Source organism: Manis javanica, chromosome 12, assembly GCF_040802235.1.
Source record: "Manis javanica isolate MJ-LG chromosome 12, MJ_LKY, whole genome shotgun sequence".
Taxonomy (NCBI): domain Eukaryota; kingdom Metazoa; phylum Chordata; class Mammalia; order Pholidota; family Manidae; genus Manis; species Manis javanica.
Window position 1 is genome coordinate 76,348,831 of NC_133167.1, and position 19,041 is coordinate 76,367,871.

Genomic DNA, 19,041 nt, shown 5'->3' on the forward strand with positions numbered 1-19,041 from the left:
GGTAACAAATACCTCATCTAATTCTCTAGCATTATTCTGTCATGGCCAGAAACAGAAGGCCTTGGGACTACTCCTTTTTATTATCTTTCTTTCAAGAATCAGCCAATAATCTAGAAATTATGTCCCTGAAATTATACCCAAATCTCTTATGCCACATAAAAAGGTACACATTTTTACCTTTACACATTATCTCACAAATTACTTTAATTAATTATAAGTGAATTATAATCTAAGGATTACCAATCCCTGACATCCCTACTTAGTTGAAACTATTATCAAACACCCGTGGATTCCTGTGGACATCTTCACGTGGGTTCTTCTACATGTGACCTAGACGCTGTCTATTCAAAGTCAAATTCATTAACTTCATGCTTTGTCTATCCTGATTCATTTATGAAAACATGGATAAACCATCATTATCCATTCTGGTGCTTGTGCCAGACACAACTGATCATCATGCCTTATTTCTTGTTGCTAACAAATATTTGATATTATGTGATGACTTATTTATCTTCTCTTTCAGTTTACTTCAAGCTTTTATAATCAAGCGTAGTGCTAAGTAATTTACCTTCATTCCTCACGTTATGAAAACTGCTCTTCACTTTTTTGCCTGAAGAGACTTTCTGAATTGTGGATATCAATATTATTGCCTTCCCTGACACTTAATAACATGTTGTGGAGGTAATGTATTAATGATGATTGAATGATTTAATTAGTGGATATGCTCTGGCACTTACCTTCATTCATGGGAACAAGAGAGAGTATAAACATGGACTTCATCAGTCAAAATATGATTTGCTACTCTTTCTATTTATACTTTGCCATGTCTTTTCCAAATTTCATTCAAAATGAACACTTTATCCTATAGTTGCTTCCTACAAGGTTTTTAATAATATGGGATGCAAATCACTTGTGTAGTGTCATTCTTCCATATTTGGATTTGTTTTGCATTCATGCTATTACCTTTATAATACTTACATATTTATATATAAAAATTTATAATTTTATATAAAAAATTTAAAGTTTTTGAGTACTCTAACTTGTTTAACTAAGCTGACTGAAACTGAATGTCTCAGGAAATCTCATCACAGATATTATATAACACTGATTGAGGCCACTATTCAAGATAACTCTTACAATTACACAGATCGTAAAATTTGACTTGGCAGTATATTTCTTTAGTTATTTCATAAAATGACATTCTGTGTGGTTTAAAAAATTTAATTTCTTCTTACATTTCTTCTTAGATTTCTGAACATTTCCATCATCAATACATCCCCCTGGTTAACCAATCTGGAATTCACAGTCTGGAGGCCTATAGCCCGGAAAGCAATGACAATTAGCTAAGTTATTACAGATCTGAAACAGAAAAACACATAATTACTATAAATCATGTTAGTCTTTACCTCTTAGATATAAATACCTAAATTATAAAGAATAAAAATCACTATTTTTCTAGGTTTAATAATACTGTAAATATGAAAAGGGGTTAGAAAAATTAGTGGAAATTTTGATAACACAATAATGAATGACAAAAATCACTACATACATGATAGTATATTTCTGACCCCTATATATTGACTGTTTTTGATAATTACTTTGTCTTCCCCAATCATCTTTTAACAAATAGGAGTCATTAAATTATGACCATCATATTCACAGAGGAGAGCACGTCATTGGGTGAATTTAGAATTTTTCACAAATATCACACATTCTATATGATCTCACATGTGGAATTATAAAAAAAACATGCTCATAGATACAGAGAACAGATTGGTGGTTGCAGAGGCAGGAGATGGGGGTGGGCTAAATGGCTGAAGGGGGGGACAAAAAGTACAAACTTCCAATTATAAAATAAATAAGTCATGAGATGTAATGTACAGCATAGTGAGACTGTAGGTAATGATATTCTACTGCATTTTTGAAATTTGCTGAGAAAGTAGATCTTAAAAGTCCTCATCACAAGAAAAAAAAAGGTGTAACTATGTGTGGTGATGGATTTAACTAGACTTACTGTGGTGACCACTTTGTAATATATACAGATATTGCATCACTGTGTTGTACACCTGAAACGAATATTATGCTATGTGTCAATAACATCTCCATAAAAATGGAAAGGGCCGAGAAGGAGTAAAGCTAGGAATACAAAGAGAAGAGGGGGAAGCTGAAGGAGAAAAGGAAAAGCAAACGAAAGAGAGTAAAAAAGAGACAATGTTGAGGGAGAAAGAGGAAGAAGAGAACAAAGGGAAAGAAGAGAGTAAGTTGGGGGTTTAGAGACAAACAGGATTTATTTGTGAGTTTTTGCCTGTGTGTTGGGGGTAGAAGGTGGCAGATGAGAGGCTCCAGCATAAAATGACATGAAAGAAAATTGTGAAGAAGAGGAAAAAGGAATGTGGGAAGTGTTCCCTGGGTCATGACATATATCCCCTTTCTTGGTTTCCAGGGACTGAATGTTTTTATTACTTTTGTTCATTTGAATACGACCCTCTCTAAGGTTTAGTTTTATTTTGAAATACACAGAAATTTCTGTCTTAGCTAGAAATGCACAAATTAACATGGCATACTACACTGGAGAAATATATTTAAAAAGGGTGAGGAGCTAAAAGTATTCCTGCTAAGATCAAGAACAAGGAAGCGATGTTTCCTCCTTCCGCTCCTGTTCGATATACTAGAAGTCCTAATTAATGCAATAAGGTAAGAGCAGGAAATAAAAGATGCAAAAGTTGGGAAGAAATAAAATTGTCTTTGTTCTCAGATGACATGAATTAGTCATGTCAATTATTTTAACTGAATAAGTACTGTCTTGCCAAAAAAAACTTCTGCAAATATTATACTAAAATGTGAAATGTTGAAAGCTATGTCTTTAACAATAGAGATCACACAGGAATCTCCACCACTTATAGTCAATCATGAAATAAATTTTCAATATACTCTGTTGTGCCTAACTTTCTGGTATTAATACTTAGATTATTAATTTTTGGATTACTAAAAAGATGATCAATTGCCAGGGAGACTGATGAAGAGAAAAATACACACACCCAAAAGAGTTGAAAATATGTCCACGCCAAAACCTGCACATGGAGCCCAGTTTGAAAAAGACAGATGCACCCCTATGTTTATTGCAGCACTATTTACAATAGCCAAGAAATGGAAGCAACCTAAGTGTCCATCAGTAGATGAATGGATAAGGAAGATGTGGTATATTTACACAATGGAATATTATTCAGCCATAGGAAGAAAACAAATCCTACCATTTGCAACAACATGGATGGAGCTAGATGGTATTATGCTCAGTGAAATAAGCCAGGCAGAGAAAGACAAGTATCAAATGATTTCACTCATATGTGGAGTATAAGAACAAAGAAAAACTGAAGGAACAAAACAGCAGCAGAATCACAGAACCCAAGAATGGACTAACAGTTACCAAAGGGAAAGGGACTAGGGAGGATGACTAGGATGGGTGGGAAGGGAGGGATAAGGGTGGGGAAAAATAAAGGGGCATTACGATTAGCATGTATAATGTTGGGGGAGGCATGGGGAGGACTGTGCAACACAGAGAAGACAAGTAGTGATTCTACAACATCTTACTATGCTGATGGACAGTACTGTAATGGGGTTTGTCGGGGGGACTTGGTGAAGGGGGGACCCTAGTAAACATAATGTTCTTCATGTAGTTGTAGATTAATGATAACAACAACAACAAAAAAACACCTGCACATGGGTATTTAAGAAACTTTACTGATAACAGCAAATACTTGATAGTAACCAAGATGTCTTTTAGTAGCTGAATGAATAAGCTGTGGTATATCTAGATAATGGAATATTAATTAGCACTAAAAAGAAATGAGCTACTGAACCATGAAAATGCATGAAGGAACGTTACATGCATGTTATTAAGGGAAAGAAACCACTCTGAATATGTGACATACTGCTTATTTTCAAGTCCATGACATTCTGGAAAAGGCAAAACTATGGACATGGTAAAAAGATCAGTGGTTGTCATAGGTTGAGGGAGGAGGGGGGATGAATGGAGAAGCACAAAGGATTTTTAGGCTGGGGGTTGTCATAGGTTGAGGGAGGAGGGGGGATGAATGGAGAAGCACAAAGGATTTTTAGGCTGGGAAAAATACTCTGTATGATATCATCATATGGATACATGTCACTATACATTTGTCCAAACCCATAGAATGTGCAACACCAAGAGTGACTCTAAGGTAAACTATGGACCTTGGGCCATAATGGTGCATCAGTGAAGGCTCATCATTTATAACAAACGTACCATTTTGGTCCAGGATGTTGGTAATGCTGTAGGTTATGCATATGTGGGAGCAAGAGAGATATATGGGAAGAATGGACTTCCCAATTTTGCTGTGAACCCAAAACTGTTCTAAAAAAATGGAAATCTTATTAATAAAGAAAAGTATATCATGAATAAAGAAAGAATACTTGAATAACTGCCAAAATTTCATAATGGAGATTTCTGAACAATTACATGCTCATAAAACTGAACTGGAATTGTAAATGAAGGAGTTATAAATAAATTCCATGCACTGTCAGCAATAGAGTTGCCTATCTGTTGAGATGTCACTGGGAAGAAAACAGAGATTCTCTTGGATTTAGTTAGATTTTACTTGATTAAGTACTTTATTTGTTTTTTATTTTTTATTTTGGTATAATTAATCTACAATGAGTGACATTATGGTTACTACACTCCTGCATCATCAAGTCCCCCCCCCACCCCATTACAGTCCCTGTCCATCAGTGTAGTGAGGTGCTATAGAATCACTACTTGTCTTCTCCTCCTCAGGCCCTCCACCCCCTACATTATGTCTGCTAATCATAATGCCCCTTTTTCCCCCTTGTCCCTCCCTTCCCACCCACCCTCCCCAGTCCCTTTCCCTTGGGTAACTGTTTGTCCATTCTTGGGTTCTGTGAGTCTGCTGCTGCTTTGTTTCTTCAGTTTTTTCTTTGTTCTTTTAAATAGTTTTCCTTCTTAAACATTTTAATCATGAAATGTAACATCATAGAGAAAATTTAAAAATGAATATAGAAGTTTTATTTATTTCTTTTATGTGTGTCATATTTCATGGTAAAAAGTTTTATCAAAAGGAAAAACATCCAAAAAGTCTTAAGTAAAAATAAAACAGGAATACAAATAGAAATAAATTAAGAAAACAAATTTGTATTCAATAAAGCAAAGTATCAATAATCTACAATCTCTAACTCTGAGATATTATAAAATACATTAAGGCTGAAGACTTAAAACAGATGATTGAACAAGAAAGAAAAAGACCAGGCCAATAACTGTTATAGAAAGTAAAAATAAAAAGTGTAGCTATTTTGTTTGCTGAATTTAAAGATGATAACATTGACGTTAAGGAACACATTAACATAAAGGATAACATCAGCGTGTTAATATTAAGATAAAGCCCACAGAACACTGAAGGCAATGCCGAGATATTTTACATAGTCTCGCTCCAATCAGTTTAAAAATTATAAAGTTGAATACTAGTAAATTTGGTGAATTTGGGATCAGTCTTATGTTGACTGCAGTATACACTGATTTTCTTTAAGGAAAATAAGAAAACAAAAAGCAAAATTATAAATGTGAAGATATGAAAATGACATGTAAAATAACAAAAAATTTGTATTACCAGACAAAAACACAGAAGCAGTTGAGAGGAAACAAAAAGTTCTTTCGCATGAGGATACACTGCCTATTAGAAACCTCTTCATAAGAACAATCGGAAAATTCTCTACCATGTCAACATTTTTTAAGTATACTCTCTGTAAATTATTATGTAGCCATACATTTTAATTATGAAGAATGTGAGGAGTGATAAAATATGTTCACAATCTAGGTAAAATGTGTGTTTATTGGCATAAGAAAAGAATAAGTGTTTTTCATTTAAACATGTACCTAATTGTAAGTTGTTCTAATTCATTTTTACAAATTTATAAATTCAACACATATAGTACAAGTCATTTAATAGCGTTTGAATTAGCTCAGCTGACTTTCTTTATATTAGCTATTTTTAGGCAAGATCAGTTTAAAGGTAACCTAGATTTGCAATTCTTCCAAACAGAATACATTTTTACTTTGAATTGCCCACAATATAACTTGCAATTTAGAGCTACAAAAAAAATTACTTACCCCATTCCCTTTGCATTTTGTAGTGGCATTACAGTTATATCCCATTAAATGAACTTCCTTACAGGTTTTATTTTGTGTAAATATAAAACTATAATAAAACAAACATAGTATTTCATAGTCATCCACAAATTTGATGTAATATAATAATTATGTTTTATATATGTAGATATGAGATTAGTCAAGTAGAGACTTTTGATTCCATATTACTCTGACTCTGCAAGTCCAATACAAAATTCTAAACAATAAATTTAAGAAAAAAATCTGAGGATGTTCGCCTTGACATAGTTTATGTAATGATATCATATAATTTGTTTTGACACCTACATTGGGAATTGAATTGAGAATGTCCATTGGGAGTTTTCTATAGTATGTTAATGTTCTGCTGTGAATAATTGGTTAGATTAATGTTAATTATTTGTTCCTTCAAAAATTAGAACATAATTCAGTAATTTTGTTTGGGTTTCAAATATAAGTAATATTTTGGATTGTAAATTGTCATGAATCTTTATTATGATATTGATCAAAATAATCCGGCAAGAGAAAAGTTAACTGGTCACATTGACCAATGGATTAGATTAGGGAGCCCAGGTATAAAGCCTTGTAAATATGGTCAAATGATTTTCAGTAAGGCTGCCAAGACTCTTCAACGGCATGGAACAGTCTCTTCAACAAATAGTACTGGGAAAACTAGATATCTAGTTTTGTTTGTTATATACAAAATAGTACTGGGAAAACAAGATATCAAAAGAATGAACTTAGACCCTTATCTTACACCATATACAAAAATTAACTCAAAGTGATCAAAGACCCAAGCATAAGAGTTAAAACTATGAAACTCTTAGCAGACACAGGAAAAAGGTTCCTAACATTAATTTGGGAATGCTTTTTTTATATGATACCAAAATCACAGGTAACAAAAAAGAACACATACTCTGGACTTAATCAAAATTAAAAAGACTTTCAGGTGTCAAAGGACACTATCAAGAGACTGAAAAGGCAACACACAGAATAGGATAAATGATTAACAAATCATATATCTCATAAGGGATTAATATCCAGAATATATATAGAATTCCTAAATCTCAATAACAAAAACCAACACTCAAAAATAATGGCCAAAGGAGACAAAAATAGATATTTCTCCAAGGAAGATATAGAGATGGTCAAAAAGCACATGAAAAGCAAACAGACAAAACAGAAATAGACTCATGAACACACAGAACAAGCTGGTGGTTGTACAGGGAGGAGTTGGGAGATGGGCAAAATAGGTGAAGGGGATAAGGAGGCATTTTTTTCTCATGTAAGGAGTGATGACAAGTTAATTAAAAAATCAAAGTTACTGGATAACGCAGGCTTCCAGTTTCATAAAAAAGAATGTATCTTGACATTTGTGACAACATGGATGGACCTTGAAGCTATTATGCTAGGTGACAATTCAGACAAAGACAGATGCCACGTGATTTCACTTATATGTGGAATCTAAAAAAACAAAACAAATCAAACAAAACACAGACTCATAGACACAGATGTTTTCTGTTTGATATGTGGTTGCCAAAGGTAAGCAGGGTTGAGGGGTACAAAATGGGTGAACAGGATCAAGAAGTACAAACTTCCAGTTATAAAATAAAGAAGGCACAGAGAGGTAATGTACAGCACAGGGAGTATAGTCAATAATATTGCATTCACTTTTACACTTACTTAATTACACTAAGATGTAATTATACTTACTGGGGTGATCATTTTACAGTGTACACAAATGTTGAGTTATTATGTTGTATACTGGAAACTAATGTAATATTTATGTGAATTATACTTCAATAAAAAAGATAAAAATAACACACAGCGTGGCACTAAAAAAAAGCTGGCTAATTGAGTCATCATGTCTAGGTTTTATTTTTAATTCAGAAGTGCTGAGTGCCATATACACGAAATACTCTGTAAATCTCAGATGCCTTATGTTTTCTGTAATGTGTGCACTCATACTTCCAGATTGAATAAGCCTCTGAGCCATTTTTGTTCTCCCTTGATTTTGTGACTACATGAACGTCAATGTTCATATGTATAAATGCACATATCATAAGCTTGTACATCGCTGTAACCATGCTTTCCTATTACAGACTTCTTGTTTGATTCTTCCAAACTTCTCACCCTGACATTTTGATTTACACATAAGCATATAATTTAAATAAAATGAAAGCTCAATTATGTTTATTTGGGAAGCATGGAATATTGCAAACTCTAAATTAGAATTCTGTACTTTAAAGCTGTTATAACTCAAAGATCTAAAAATATCACCTGTTAGTGGTATCTTGTGCTTAAAACACAGGCATTTTTTCTCATGTAAGGAGTGATGACAAGTTAATTAAAAAATCAAAGTTACTGGATAACGGAGGCTTAGTTTATCTTTTTAATATCATATGGGAAATAAGCGGCAGCACCAGGTTCAAATCCACTCAGTGTAATTGTGATAGTCATCGTGAAATACATATCTGATAAAATTACATAATTTAACATAGCTAAATATAAATGAACATGTTTTGTTACCATTTGCGCACCACAGATAGTGCCATCAGCTACATAGGCATGATCTCTTCCATCTGATCTCACTAATGACCCTGTAGTTACAGAGAGACATTCGTGCCCTTGAATATATGAATAAACTGCAGATTGAACATCATTTTTGTAAGTATTCTTATGTGGCCATACACAAGCTAGTTTTCCACAGAGAACATCCCTGGAAATGGAAAGCAGAAAATTCCTCATTATTTTATTCTTAAATGATGCCTAATTCCAAGTAAGTATTATCTTAATAGATGGTAGCATAGATGTTGTTTCTCTGATGATATAAAACCAGAAAAATATGCCAAAATAATATTATCTTACAGTGCACAAAACTAAATGCAATCCAATTAATTAGCACTGTAGCAGAATTGAAAAATTCTGAACTTTATTGCAGAGGACTTCATTTCCTGTTTCAGAGCTCAGCTTTGTTGCCTTGTCTCCAACGGTGTTAGAGAGGTCATCGTATCTTGCCCCTTCTTTGGGAAAATTCATCACCTAAGCCCACTTCGATACAGGTTAGCCAGTCTGGTCATTTGTTACCCACCATTTTCTGACAGTGGCTGATGGCATTTATTTCCTCTCCGTGCATCCTAGAGTCCCTTCTGATTATGCCCATGTCTCTGCCATAATCCCTTTATTCTATATAGTTGATAGAAAAACAGTGTTCCACTACTCCAAGGTTAGCTATCCATAGGTACTGTTTTACATAGCAGTGTTCTGGAAACAAACAACAAGAACAAAAACAAAATAAAACTCTGTTTCATCAGTGCTACATCTTAAAATTCAAAGCACTTGCTTTAGCATCATTATCAATCAACTTAATAAAAAAAACCTCAATTTAAAATTTCCATATAGAGCACAAATTTCTGATTTTTGGCAGTTTATGTGCACTTCCTCTCTCTGGTAATAAACACTAGCCTTTCTTTAGTCTAGTCTCATTATTAGAACAATACTGAGGAAAAAGCAAACTGAATTGCAGAGAAGGAAAATAAATGGAAAATGATAAGTGAAACTGTTTTTCTGGTATAAGATTTACTGTCCATTTCTATCTTGTCTCTGGACAAGAAACAGTAATTTTTATGACTCAATGAAACAATTACTTTTATATACATACTTCTGTTTGCAAGGCAATGGTTGTGAATTTTTAAAACTGCACTTTCCGGGACTATCACGCAGAGAATTAACTTCTTCAAAACAGGCAAACGGAGCTCCTTGAGCACCTTAAAATGCAAACAGGTAGTCCAGATTAAAATTTTTGTCTATAAAAAGCTAATAAAAACTCATTGCATAAACAGAAAAATCATGAACTTGATCATTTTCTCTCTGTGTGTGTCTGTCAATGCAAGTAGAAGGTTAACAGTTGGCTTACTGAACAGAAAACAGAAAAGGATTGTATCTATTGCAGTAAATCATATTATTGTTGAAAACAATTTCCTACCCCTCCCAGTGAGAATGCATACTTCCTAGTCCAGTGGAGATTAAGACAGATATTGTAACCTGCTCTGCTTAATGGAATGAGAGAATTGACGCTTGTCATTTATGGGTGGAAACCTTCAGGACTAGTACAACGAGCAACATACTCTTTTTCTCTGATGAGGGATAAGCGGTATTGCAAGCACGGCCTTAGCTGCGAGTCTGGAGTCACAGCAAAGGCAGTGTGGGGGAGCAGAATAGCTGTGGTGGACATGTGAGCCTCAGGATTTTAAGGTTATTTCCATTTCCTTAAACACAGGAACTGGTACATTGAATAGAGTTCTATTACAAACCATACCTAAATTATGTGGTGCTGTAACTGAAGCCTGGCAGTAGGTGTGAAGAAAACTATCGTCAGAGGCTGAAAGGAGAGGAATACATGCTTTGTGAGAATGAAACATTTGGAGGAACCATTTTCTCAGTCATTTAAAAGGAGATAATGTCCTTCAGGTACCTGTTGCCTTAAGTGAAGAGGCAAGGAACCAAAATGTGTCTTGACGGCTGCACTGGACCAGACGGGGCAAGTGCCAAGGCAGAGAGGAGCTCACCTCAGGGACGATGCAGTTATCTCAGAAGAAGTAATAGTAATAATAAAAAAAGACAAAGCCCAGAAATGTGTCCACCCTCCAGGCGCCAGGGCGGATGGTGACGGGGCTGGTCGACATAATCGCCCGAGTCATTGTGTCCCTTGGGTGGTTTTCTCTCTTTCCCGTGGTGGGTGCTCTTTGGCGGCTGCTAACCTGGTGGAATGAGATCTTCACATCTCCTGTTTATTCCCACGTGTCTATCCACACAGCTCCGTCACAGAACTCCGGGCTCTAGCCTTCCCAGGGTCCCGCATCCGGGCACCCCGCTGACCAGCTGGGCCCTCATTCATTGTCCGTGAGGCCATCTGTGACCTAACTTCAGACCTTGTCTCCTTCCACAGGAAATGGTGGACCAGGCATCCCCCCCGAGTGAGGCTATGCTATGGCTACTGTCCTATTTCAGCTCATAACCGATTTAATGAGCCGACACATCTACAGCAAGAGCCGAGGCTTGTTCCTCCTCTGCCAGCTGGTCATAGTGAGGCCCCACGTGTCCACAGGTATGAACCGATGGAGAAGCCAAGGGGGAAGGCAGAGAAAGATGTACAGTTCTGGACTTCCCGCTCATGGGTTGCTCTTCTGCGACCTCTTTGTGCATGAATCCAGATGAATGAGTGACTCCCGTCTATCTAGTCATCTAACTCAGTGGCTCTGACATAACTAAGCTTATAATGCACAGTCCTGAACACATGGTCACTTGGTGTATGAAAGTCAGCTTCGCCATCTTCATGAGGAGCAATAGTGTGCCCAGTTTTTTTGTCAAAGTGGTATCATTCTCTGGTTCAAAGTGCACAGCCTCGGTCTAGAACCCCAGGGAACTTCACTGTCACTCTCCCAAGGAAGCCCAGTACAAGCCCCACATGGCATTTTTCCCCTCACAACCTACGCCTCTAAAATTATTGGATCAGTGATGTTTTATGATTCGAAATTCAGGGATGCTCGCCTGGCAGCTTGGACATGCTGCAGAGCCCTTTCCTGCTCTTCACGTCACTCAACATCAGCCGCGTTTCATGCCCCCTGGTAAATGGAGCTGAGCAGTCCTTCTCCATGGGGAGTCTGCTGCCTCTGGGACCCAAAGGCCCACCAGCGTTATCCTTCTTTGTCATACGAGATGCAAGGTGCATATAGTGAATTTTTAACTTTCTATGGAGCATCAGGTCATGCTTCTGACCACCGGACTCCTAGAAATTTTACTGATGTGACAGGTTCCTGAGCATTTTGAGGGTCTATTTCCTGCCCTTTGCAACACATGTGTTTACTTAGACCCCCACCATTCTACCTATGCTTCGCTTATTTAGCTGGATAAGTACAAAATCACTAATGGAGTGGATCAATGTGATATTTTCTGGGATGTCTACATCTCTGCAGCTACATGATGCCTGGGGGAAGGAGCGTAAACATAGCTCTGAAGCAAAACTGGAAATTAACGGCATCGTCCCTTCCACGTGATTGCAAACTGTTTCTAGTTTTCTTTTTTCAAATAGGAATAGAAAAGACTATATTTGCCAAACCAGTGGCTACACTCCTACCATATATCTGAGGCCATGCTCATCTGCTCGAGCAGAGACCTCAGGAGATGCAATTACTTAACCTACCACTTGGCTGCATTTGCAGTAGATTACTATTATCTTCTGGGGACCATCTGGCTTCCGCAGGGATCAGACTGAGTAACTACATGTAGATGTTACACAGCCAACCACCCTTTGAGGGGAGCACCAGTATTTGGAAACCCCCGACAGTTATAGACATGTTGTCCATGGCCTCACCACACAGGACAAGGACCTAGTAATGGTACTGCACAAACCACTTATGGGCCAGCCCCAAGGATGCCCTTTGGGACTGAGAAATGACTACCAGTGGACTTGGATCTAGTGGACCCCTTGTAAACTGAAACTTGGGAAGGACTATATTCATTCCCTGGATTTCCAGGTAGTTACATCAATTCAGACTCTGTCCACCAGTTTTCAAAATGCTTAGATATTTCCCCAGTGAACAGATAACTGATTAAATGGTTTAATGTCCATCTGGGGGTGTTTTAGAGGAATTGTTCACATGTACATTTGCCAAGGTGTGGTGTTTTCCTTCTGGACACTTAACCCTGCTTTACGTCAATGAGTTTTGCTTCTGAAAATTGGCTTAGATTCAGAATTGGACATGGGATTATGCCATTCATTAAGGCAACTCTCCTCAGTTTAATAGTCACCCATTTTTTATTTCTTTTGATAGCACAATCTGGGTAATACCCTTGCTGACTGCCCAAAGAACACAACAGAATAGAAGTCCTATTCTACTAACCATGTCCCTGACTATGTATAGATCAGCTTCCCGTGTCTGCCACTCTGTCCCTATTACTTACAATAATTTTATCCATCTGGTTTCTGGCAGTCAGGCACTGCTATCTGGCCTGGATTTTTCAAGATCTTATCACACCCATTGCTCTCAATGAGCCTGCTTCTTTAGTAGCATCTCCTACCATCAGCCCTGGCCGACAGAGAAAGCCACTGTAGAAATGTCTAGTGAGTCTGGCCTTCCTCTGAGCAGCCTATTCCCTATGTCTTGGGCCTTCCTGTTGGGCCTAATTATTTGGCCATACATATACAGTATATGCAGTCAAGCATCTCCACTTCTCTGAGCCTTATAATCCTTTCCTGTAACAATTCTGCCACTTAAACTTTGAGTGAGCCATCGTGCTTTTTTCCATGCTTCTGGAAATAATCCCAATGGAAATGTTTGTTATCTTCTAGGATCCTTGCCAGGATGTTAAATCCCATATCTTGGGATAGTGCTCCCAAATCAACAAACTCTCTCCTATCCACTCTTAATGTTCCCCTGTCCAGTCTTATGACTGAGCACTCGCAGAATCCAGGCCCCTGTGCCCTCCCTTGATACTGGTAGGAACGGCTGTGTAGGACCTGCACTACGTTGGGGAGTAGTCCCCGTACTCCCGGGTAAGTTCCAGCACAGCCCGGCTCCCTGCTGCTCTGCCTTCCCTCTGTTTTCAGCTAGCAGCCAGGGTGGGGAGGGGCAGGATCGAATAAGGATGTAGTTTGCGCTGTGAGTGACAGGCTTCTGCATTATCTTTAAGCAAGGGGAAGATACTTTCACCATTCTTACTAGGGAACAGCGGCGGTGTGAAGGAACAGGGCTGTATCATTCTACAGATTCAGGAATTTCAGAGAAGTGTGGAGGCTCAAAATTTGGGGGGCTAATTTTTCATCTGTTCCCATCCCAAATGCAGGTCCCATTCTTTTTCCCACCAGAACCTAACCCTGGCCAAACAGGCTTGATTGAGAATTGAACGTTCTCTGGAGTTCCACCAACTTTTTCTAACCTCTGATTGTAAGAGATGGGAGCCTCTTTATACCTTTACAGGAAAAGCCTTCCAGCTCACACTTTGATTTCAAATGCACACCTTTCTGTTACCTTTTCCTAGATTTCAGTGTTGCTGAGTAATAGCCATCCCATGCCATTTTCTGTACAGTTGCTATTTCCCGCCTACACCCCAGCAGTACTGCCTAATGCATGCTCCTTCACGGGTACACCATCTCAGGTCACTCAGTGAGTGTATTCTCAAATTCCACCAGTGTTGGGGTGCTCACCGATGGCCTGGAAGCAAGTGATTTACTTTTGAAATTTTATCTCATAGACTTTTTCCTCACATCACTGTGAGTACCAACTGTTAGTGGTTAGAGTCTCCAGAAGCCAGCATCTAGGTGAGATACGACATGCGAGCCATTTATTAGTGATCCGAACATCTGGAAGTGAGAGGGAGGAAGCGGGACGGAGCAGAGACGGCAAGTGAGATGCCGGCCCACAGGTGGCATGAATAGCCCGCCAGAGTACATGCCTGACAGGTGCCTATCGGGCACCTGCCCAGGCCTTTATATCCTACCTTCATTAATATGACCGCATAACCGGATGTGTGCTGCGTTGGGAAGTGGGCGCCCTTGGGTAAGGTGCGTCTGTGCAGTGGAGACAGATTCTGCAGGAGCAAGCTGGTAGCCCGACACCGTCTGATGGCAGCAGGCAGTATTGTTCTTGTCCACTACACCTCATGTTCCTTTCTGCATCCTATCATCTTTTCATTAGCTGCACTTAACCCAGTGCGAGGCCTCCTGCTTCTTTTGTGTCTATGTACTTGCTGTCTTTGTCTCCTGATCACGTGCTCCATGAGTCTAATAACCACGTGGCTATGCCTGTTTTATTGAATACTTTCATCTCTATGCACATACTCAGTAAATATATTTTTCATGGGAAAATATGACCAATCTGGTTAAACTTCTACAGTTGCTTTAAAAGTTTAACTTTACTTAAAGAAATAATGCAAAATATAAGCAACTGTTTGTTCATTCACAGGTCTCATATAGCAGACTACCTTAAAAGCAGACGTTTGCCTTCTAGTTTTTAGTAACATAAAAACAAGAAGAAATACCTGCTCCAGATGGGAGATGAATAAATGAATAAAAGGGGAATGAATGAATTGAATCAAAAGATCAAACTATTGATCCATTTGGCTCAGCTTTGTGGGGACATTAGAGTATATATTAGAAGAGGAAATACACGAATGGTCAAGTCTGAGCTAGACATGTTCTTATTTATTAGAACTCGGAAAGACGTCAAATGTCAAGTAACTCAATTGTGGTTAAAAGTTTTACTTAATCTTAAAAAGGAGCGTGTCTTCGAGGCTCCTGAAAATATGCCTGATCGTGGATCTTCAAATGCAAGTAAGCCCTGAAGGAAAACAGCAAGTGAAAAGGGGCGCCCTGGAGCCACAGCGCCCAGAAGGGGCGGCGGCTGCGGCCCAGACGTCCAGGGCTCTGTGGCCACTGCACGGTGGTGAAGGTGCCTGATCTGCAACGGGATCCTAAAGACAACTTTTGAGTGGTTAGGAAGACCGTATGGACCACATACCACGTCCTTCGGTACGAACTGTATTTATGTTACTTCTGGGCAGATCACTGAATCTCGATGGTATACATTTACTTTGCTCAATGAGCGAATGACTGTGAGGGCATTTCCCTGGGTGATTTTGATTTATTCAAGTTTAACTTAATTTCTAAAAATACAAAATCATATTGGGGTATTGTGAATAATTACTGCGTCAAGGCAAGCATATCTGCGTGAGTCTTAGTTGAAGTACTCACAAAACCTGTTTAAAAAGCTAAATATAAAATGAATTGTCATCAGTGACCTATGACTACTGTTACTCTAGCAGTTCTTCAGCGAGGAAATATGATCATACTTGAACGAAATTCACTCTGAACCTTTCAAATTAAAAGACCATGAACATAAAAGGAATCTAAGGAAATTTCAGAAGCTACTGACTTGCCATTTCAATCTCTCTGTAAATCATGAGCCATCCTGTGGATTTCTGCCTAGGTAGCTAATGACTGAAAACCAGACCAAACCATGAGGAAAGGAATGTGCAAGACTATTCTGGAAAATTTCAAACACTCCTACAAAAACAAACCTTCTTTAATTGAAATTTGATCTTTCTTGACCTTGTGCTTCAGGTTCCTCCACTCTAGAGGTGTGATAAGTAGTATATCCTCTGGAGGGTCCCAGTTTGAGGTAAAAGAAACACATGAGCTAGAGCAGTACCTTTTCCAAATACCTGGGCACACTGTTTATCAGCAGTTTGGCACCGTCCGTCATAGCAGAACGCGGTCTCCGACCTGCACAGCCGGCCATTGAGCGCGTAGGTGTCCGGGATGCAAGTACTGGAGGTCCCATTGCAATACTCTGTGAAATCACACTCTCGATAAACACTCTTTCTGCATGGAGTGCCCGCCACTGATATCTACGAGGGAAAAAGAGAAAGAAAATCATGTCCTGCGAATGACCACCCTCAGTTACCTACCCAAGAGAATTTTCAAATAAAATACACCTGATCGTGGATACTTGAGGGAATCCCAGAGTTCCCACGGCTCTGAGTTTTTTGAAGGAAAAATCAGGTACAGTGTTCATTATGCAGCCTGAAGAAAAGTAACTCTCTCAGAGATACGAAAGGATCCTTTCCAACAGAGGATTTGCAACTGCTTTGTGTTCTCCTCTCAGGAGGAGGCCATCCAACTCTACCGGCTTTTGGAGGGGGACAGATTAGTTTAAACACACCTGTCCCTCAAAACTGGAGGAACATTGCCTCTGTCTTTTTGTTCTTGGAGAGACCCAGGAGCCAAACAGCCCTAAAATCCCTTGCTTGGATTTTTACTAGCTTATTTGTGGCTGAGGTACATAATCTGTTTTGCAGTTTCTTCATTTGTAAACGAGATAATAATCATTCTGTCAGAGGATTGTTAGTATTAAATAGAATTAATATTTAAAAAGTGCTTAGAATAACACATGGAATCAATGTATGAAATAGGTTATGACCATCATCATCATATTTAATTATCTGAGAGCAGAAGGGCCTTCTTGCATAGCTCAGGTAAAGAGTAGAGCAGCTGTCAAATATTATGGCCTGTTGATTCAATCAGTCATCCATTGCCTTCCACAATGAAATTCACAAGTCCAAATGCTGACCCACTATATATGCTCTCATACACTCAGAGACATTCTACAATCCAGTCTGACTGAATTAGCACTTCACAGATTGAGACAAAGATGGGTAAGGAATGAAGTGGCATCTTCAAAATGACAAGATAAAAAGGAACTTCCAAGCTAGAATGCCATACCTGAGAAATCCATATTTCAAAAATGTATGAGAGATAAAGACTTTCATAGGCCAATAATAATTGAGAGAATTCATTTTCAGCAGACCTAAATTACAGGAAAGAGTAAAGGGAGGTCTTTAGGCACAAGCAATATGACAGTAAACAGAAATCTACAAAAGGAAAAAGAGAGCTGGAAATGGAATTAATGATGTTAATAATAAAGTTTTTTTTACTTTCCTTATTTTACTGGCTCTAAAAGATAAAAGACTATATAAAGCAAAAATAGTAACAGTATATTTTGTGTTTCTAGTATATGGGAGTGCTCTGAGATTAATTCACTACACATGAAGTGGTGTATTATATGAAATCAGACTAATTAATCAAAGAATTGTAAACTCAAGACAACCAGTAAAATGAGTTTTAAAGTATAAACAATACACCAGTAGCAAACATAAAATGAAACCCTATGTCTTATGGTTTTAGAGTTTACATTTAGTTTGCAGAGCAACTGCATGTCTCATCAATGCTACGGGTACTCAAAATAGGTTGGCCACTTTGAAAAATAGATTTTCAGTGTCCTATGAAATTCAATATACATTTACAGCATGACCCAGCAATCTCCCTTATAGATATTTAAGTAAAATGGAACTATGTTCATACAAAATTTGCTTATGAAGACTTTATAGCGGCTGTATCTGCATCCCCAAAAACTGAAAACCCGGGTGTTCCTCAGCTGGGGGAAGGATTAACACACTGTGGTGCATGCTTACAATACTATTCAGCAACACAAAAAGAAAAAAGTAAGAAACACCACCACATGAGTGAATCTCAAATGCATTATGCTAAGATGCCTAATCATAATGTTTACCCATATAATTATTCAGTTTATATTACATTTCGCAAAAGTAAAATTACAGATGCAGGAGACAGACCTGTGGTTGCCAGGGCCCGTGGGTGGAAGTGTGGACTGCCTGCAGTGGGGAACAGGGGCATTTCTGGGGGAGTGGTAGTGAGACCGCCTATCCCTTGGTTGTGGTGTAAAGTTATAAGACTGAATATGCTTGCCATAATATTCAAAAGTGTTCATTGAAATAATTTTACTATAATAAATTATAAGTTATTGAAGAATTGGGCAAAAAGAATATAGGGAGTATTTATGCATATATACTATATCAGTACTGGAATTATGAAATCTTTGTATCATGCCACTTGCTTTCTTATCCCTACTTATTTGAAGATAATATTGTATTAGCATATGTATGTTTAGCCTGCATTTGTTAAATACCTCTTATACAATGTACATTTATGTGCCATCCAATACCAATAAATATTGTTTGCCTTTATGATTTGCTTTTACAAACAATTCTATAATTAATATTCTTTACTGAATTTTCCATACATGTGCATGTTTCTAAGGTATATACATGAAAGAACTGGTCATAATCAATTAACTTGATAATTTATACTCAGCTCAGAGATACACAAATATTTTTCACCAGAGGGATTATAGTTAATTCAAAATTCCACAACACTGTCCAAGCATGATCTCCATTCCCACTCCTTGGCCAATATCTGATATTGTGTTTAAAATTGCCATTTGGATGACTGCTTT

General features: G+C 37.9%; 1 protein-coding gene across 1 annotated transcript in view; it reads right to left on the minus strand.

Annotated features, from left to right (window-relative positions):
• LOC140845294 (disintegrin and metalloproteinase domain-containing protein 18-like) overlaps positions 1 to 19,041 on the minus strand; it is a 31,623-nt gene that overhangs the window by 1,603 nt on the left and 10,979 nt on the right. Inside the window, 5 exon segments of the mRNA XM_073219279.1 lie at positions 1,236 to 1,359; positions 6,155 to 6,242; positions 8,706 to 8,888; positions 9,831 to 9,936; positions 16,378 to 16,576. Of these exon segments, the coding sequence (XP_073075380.1) occupies positions 1,236 to 1,359; positions 6,155 to 6,242; positions 8,706 to 8,888; positions 9,831 to 9,936; positions 16,378 to 16,576 (700 nt within the window).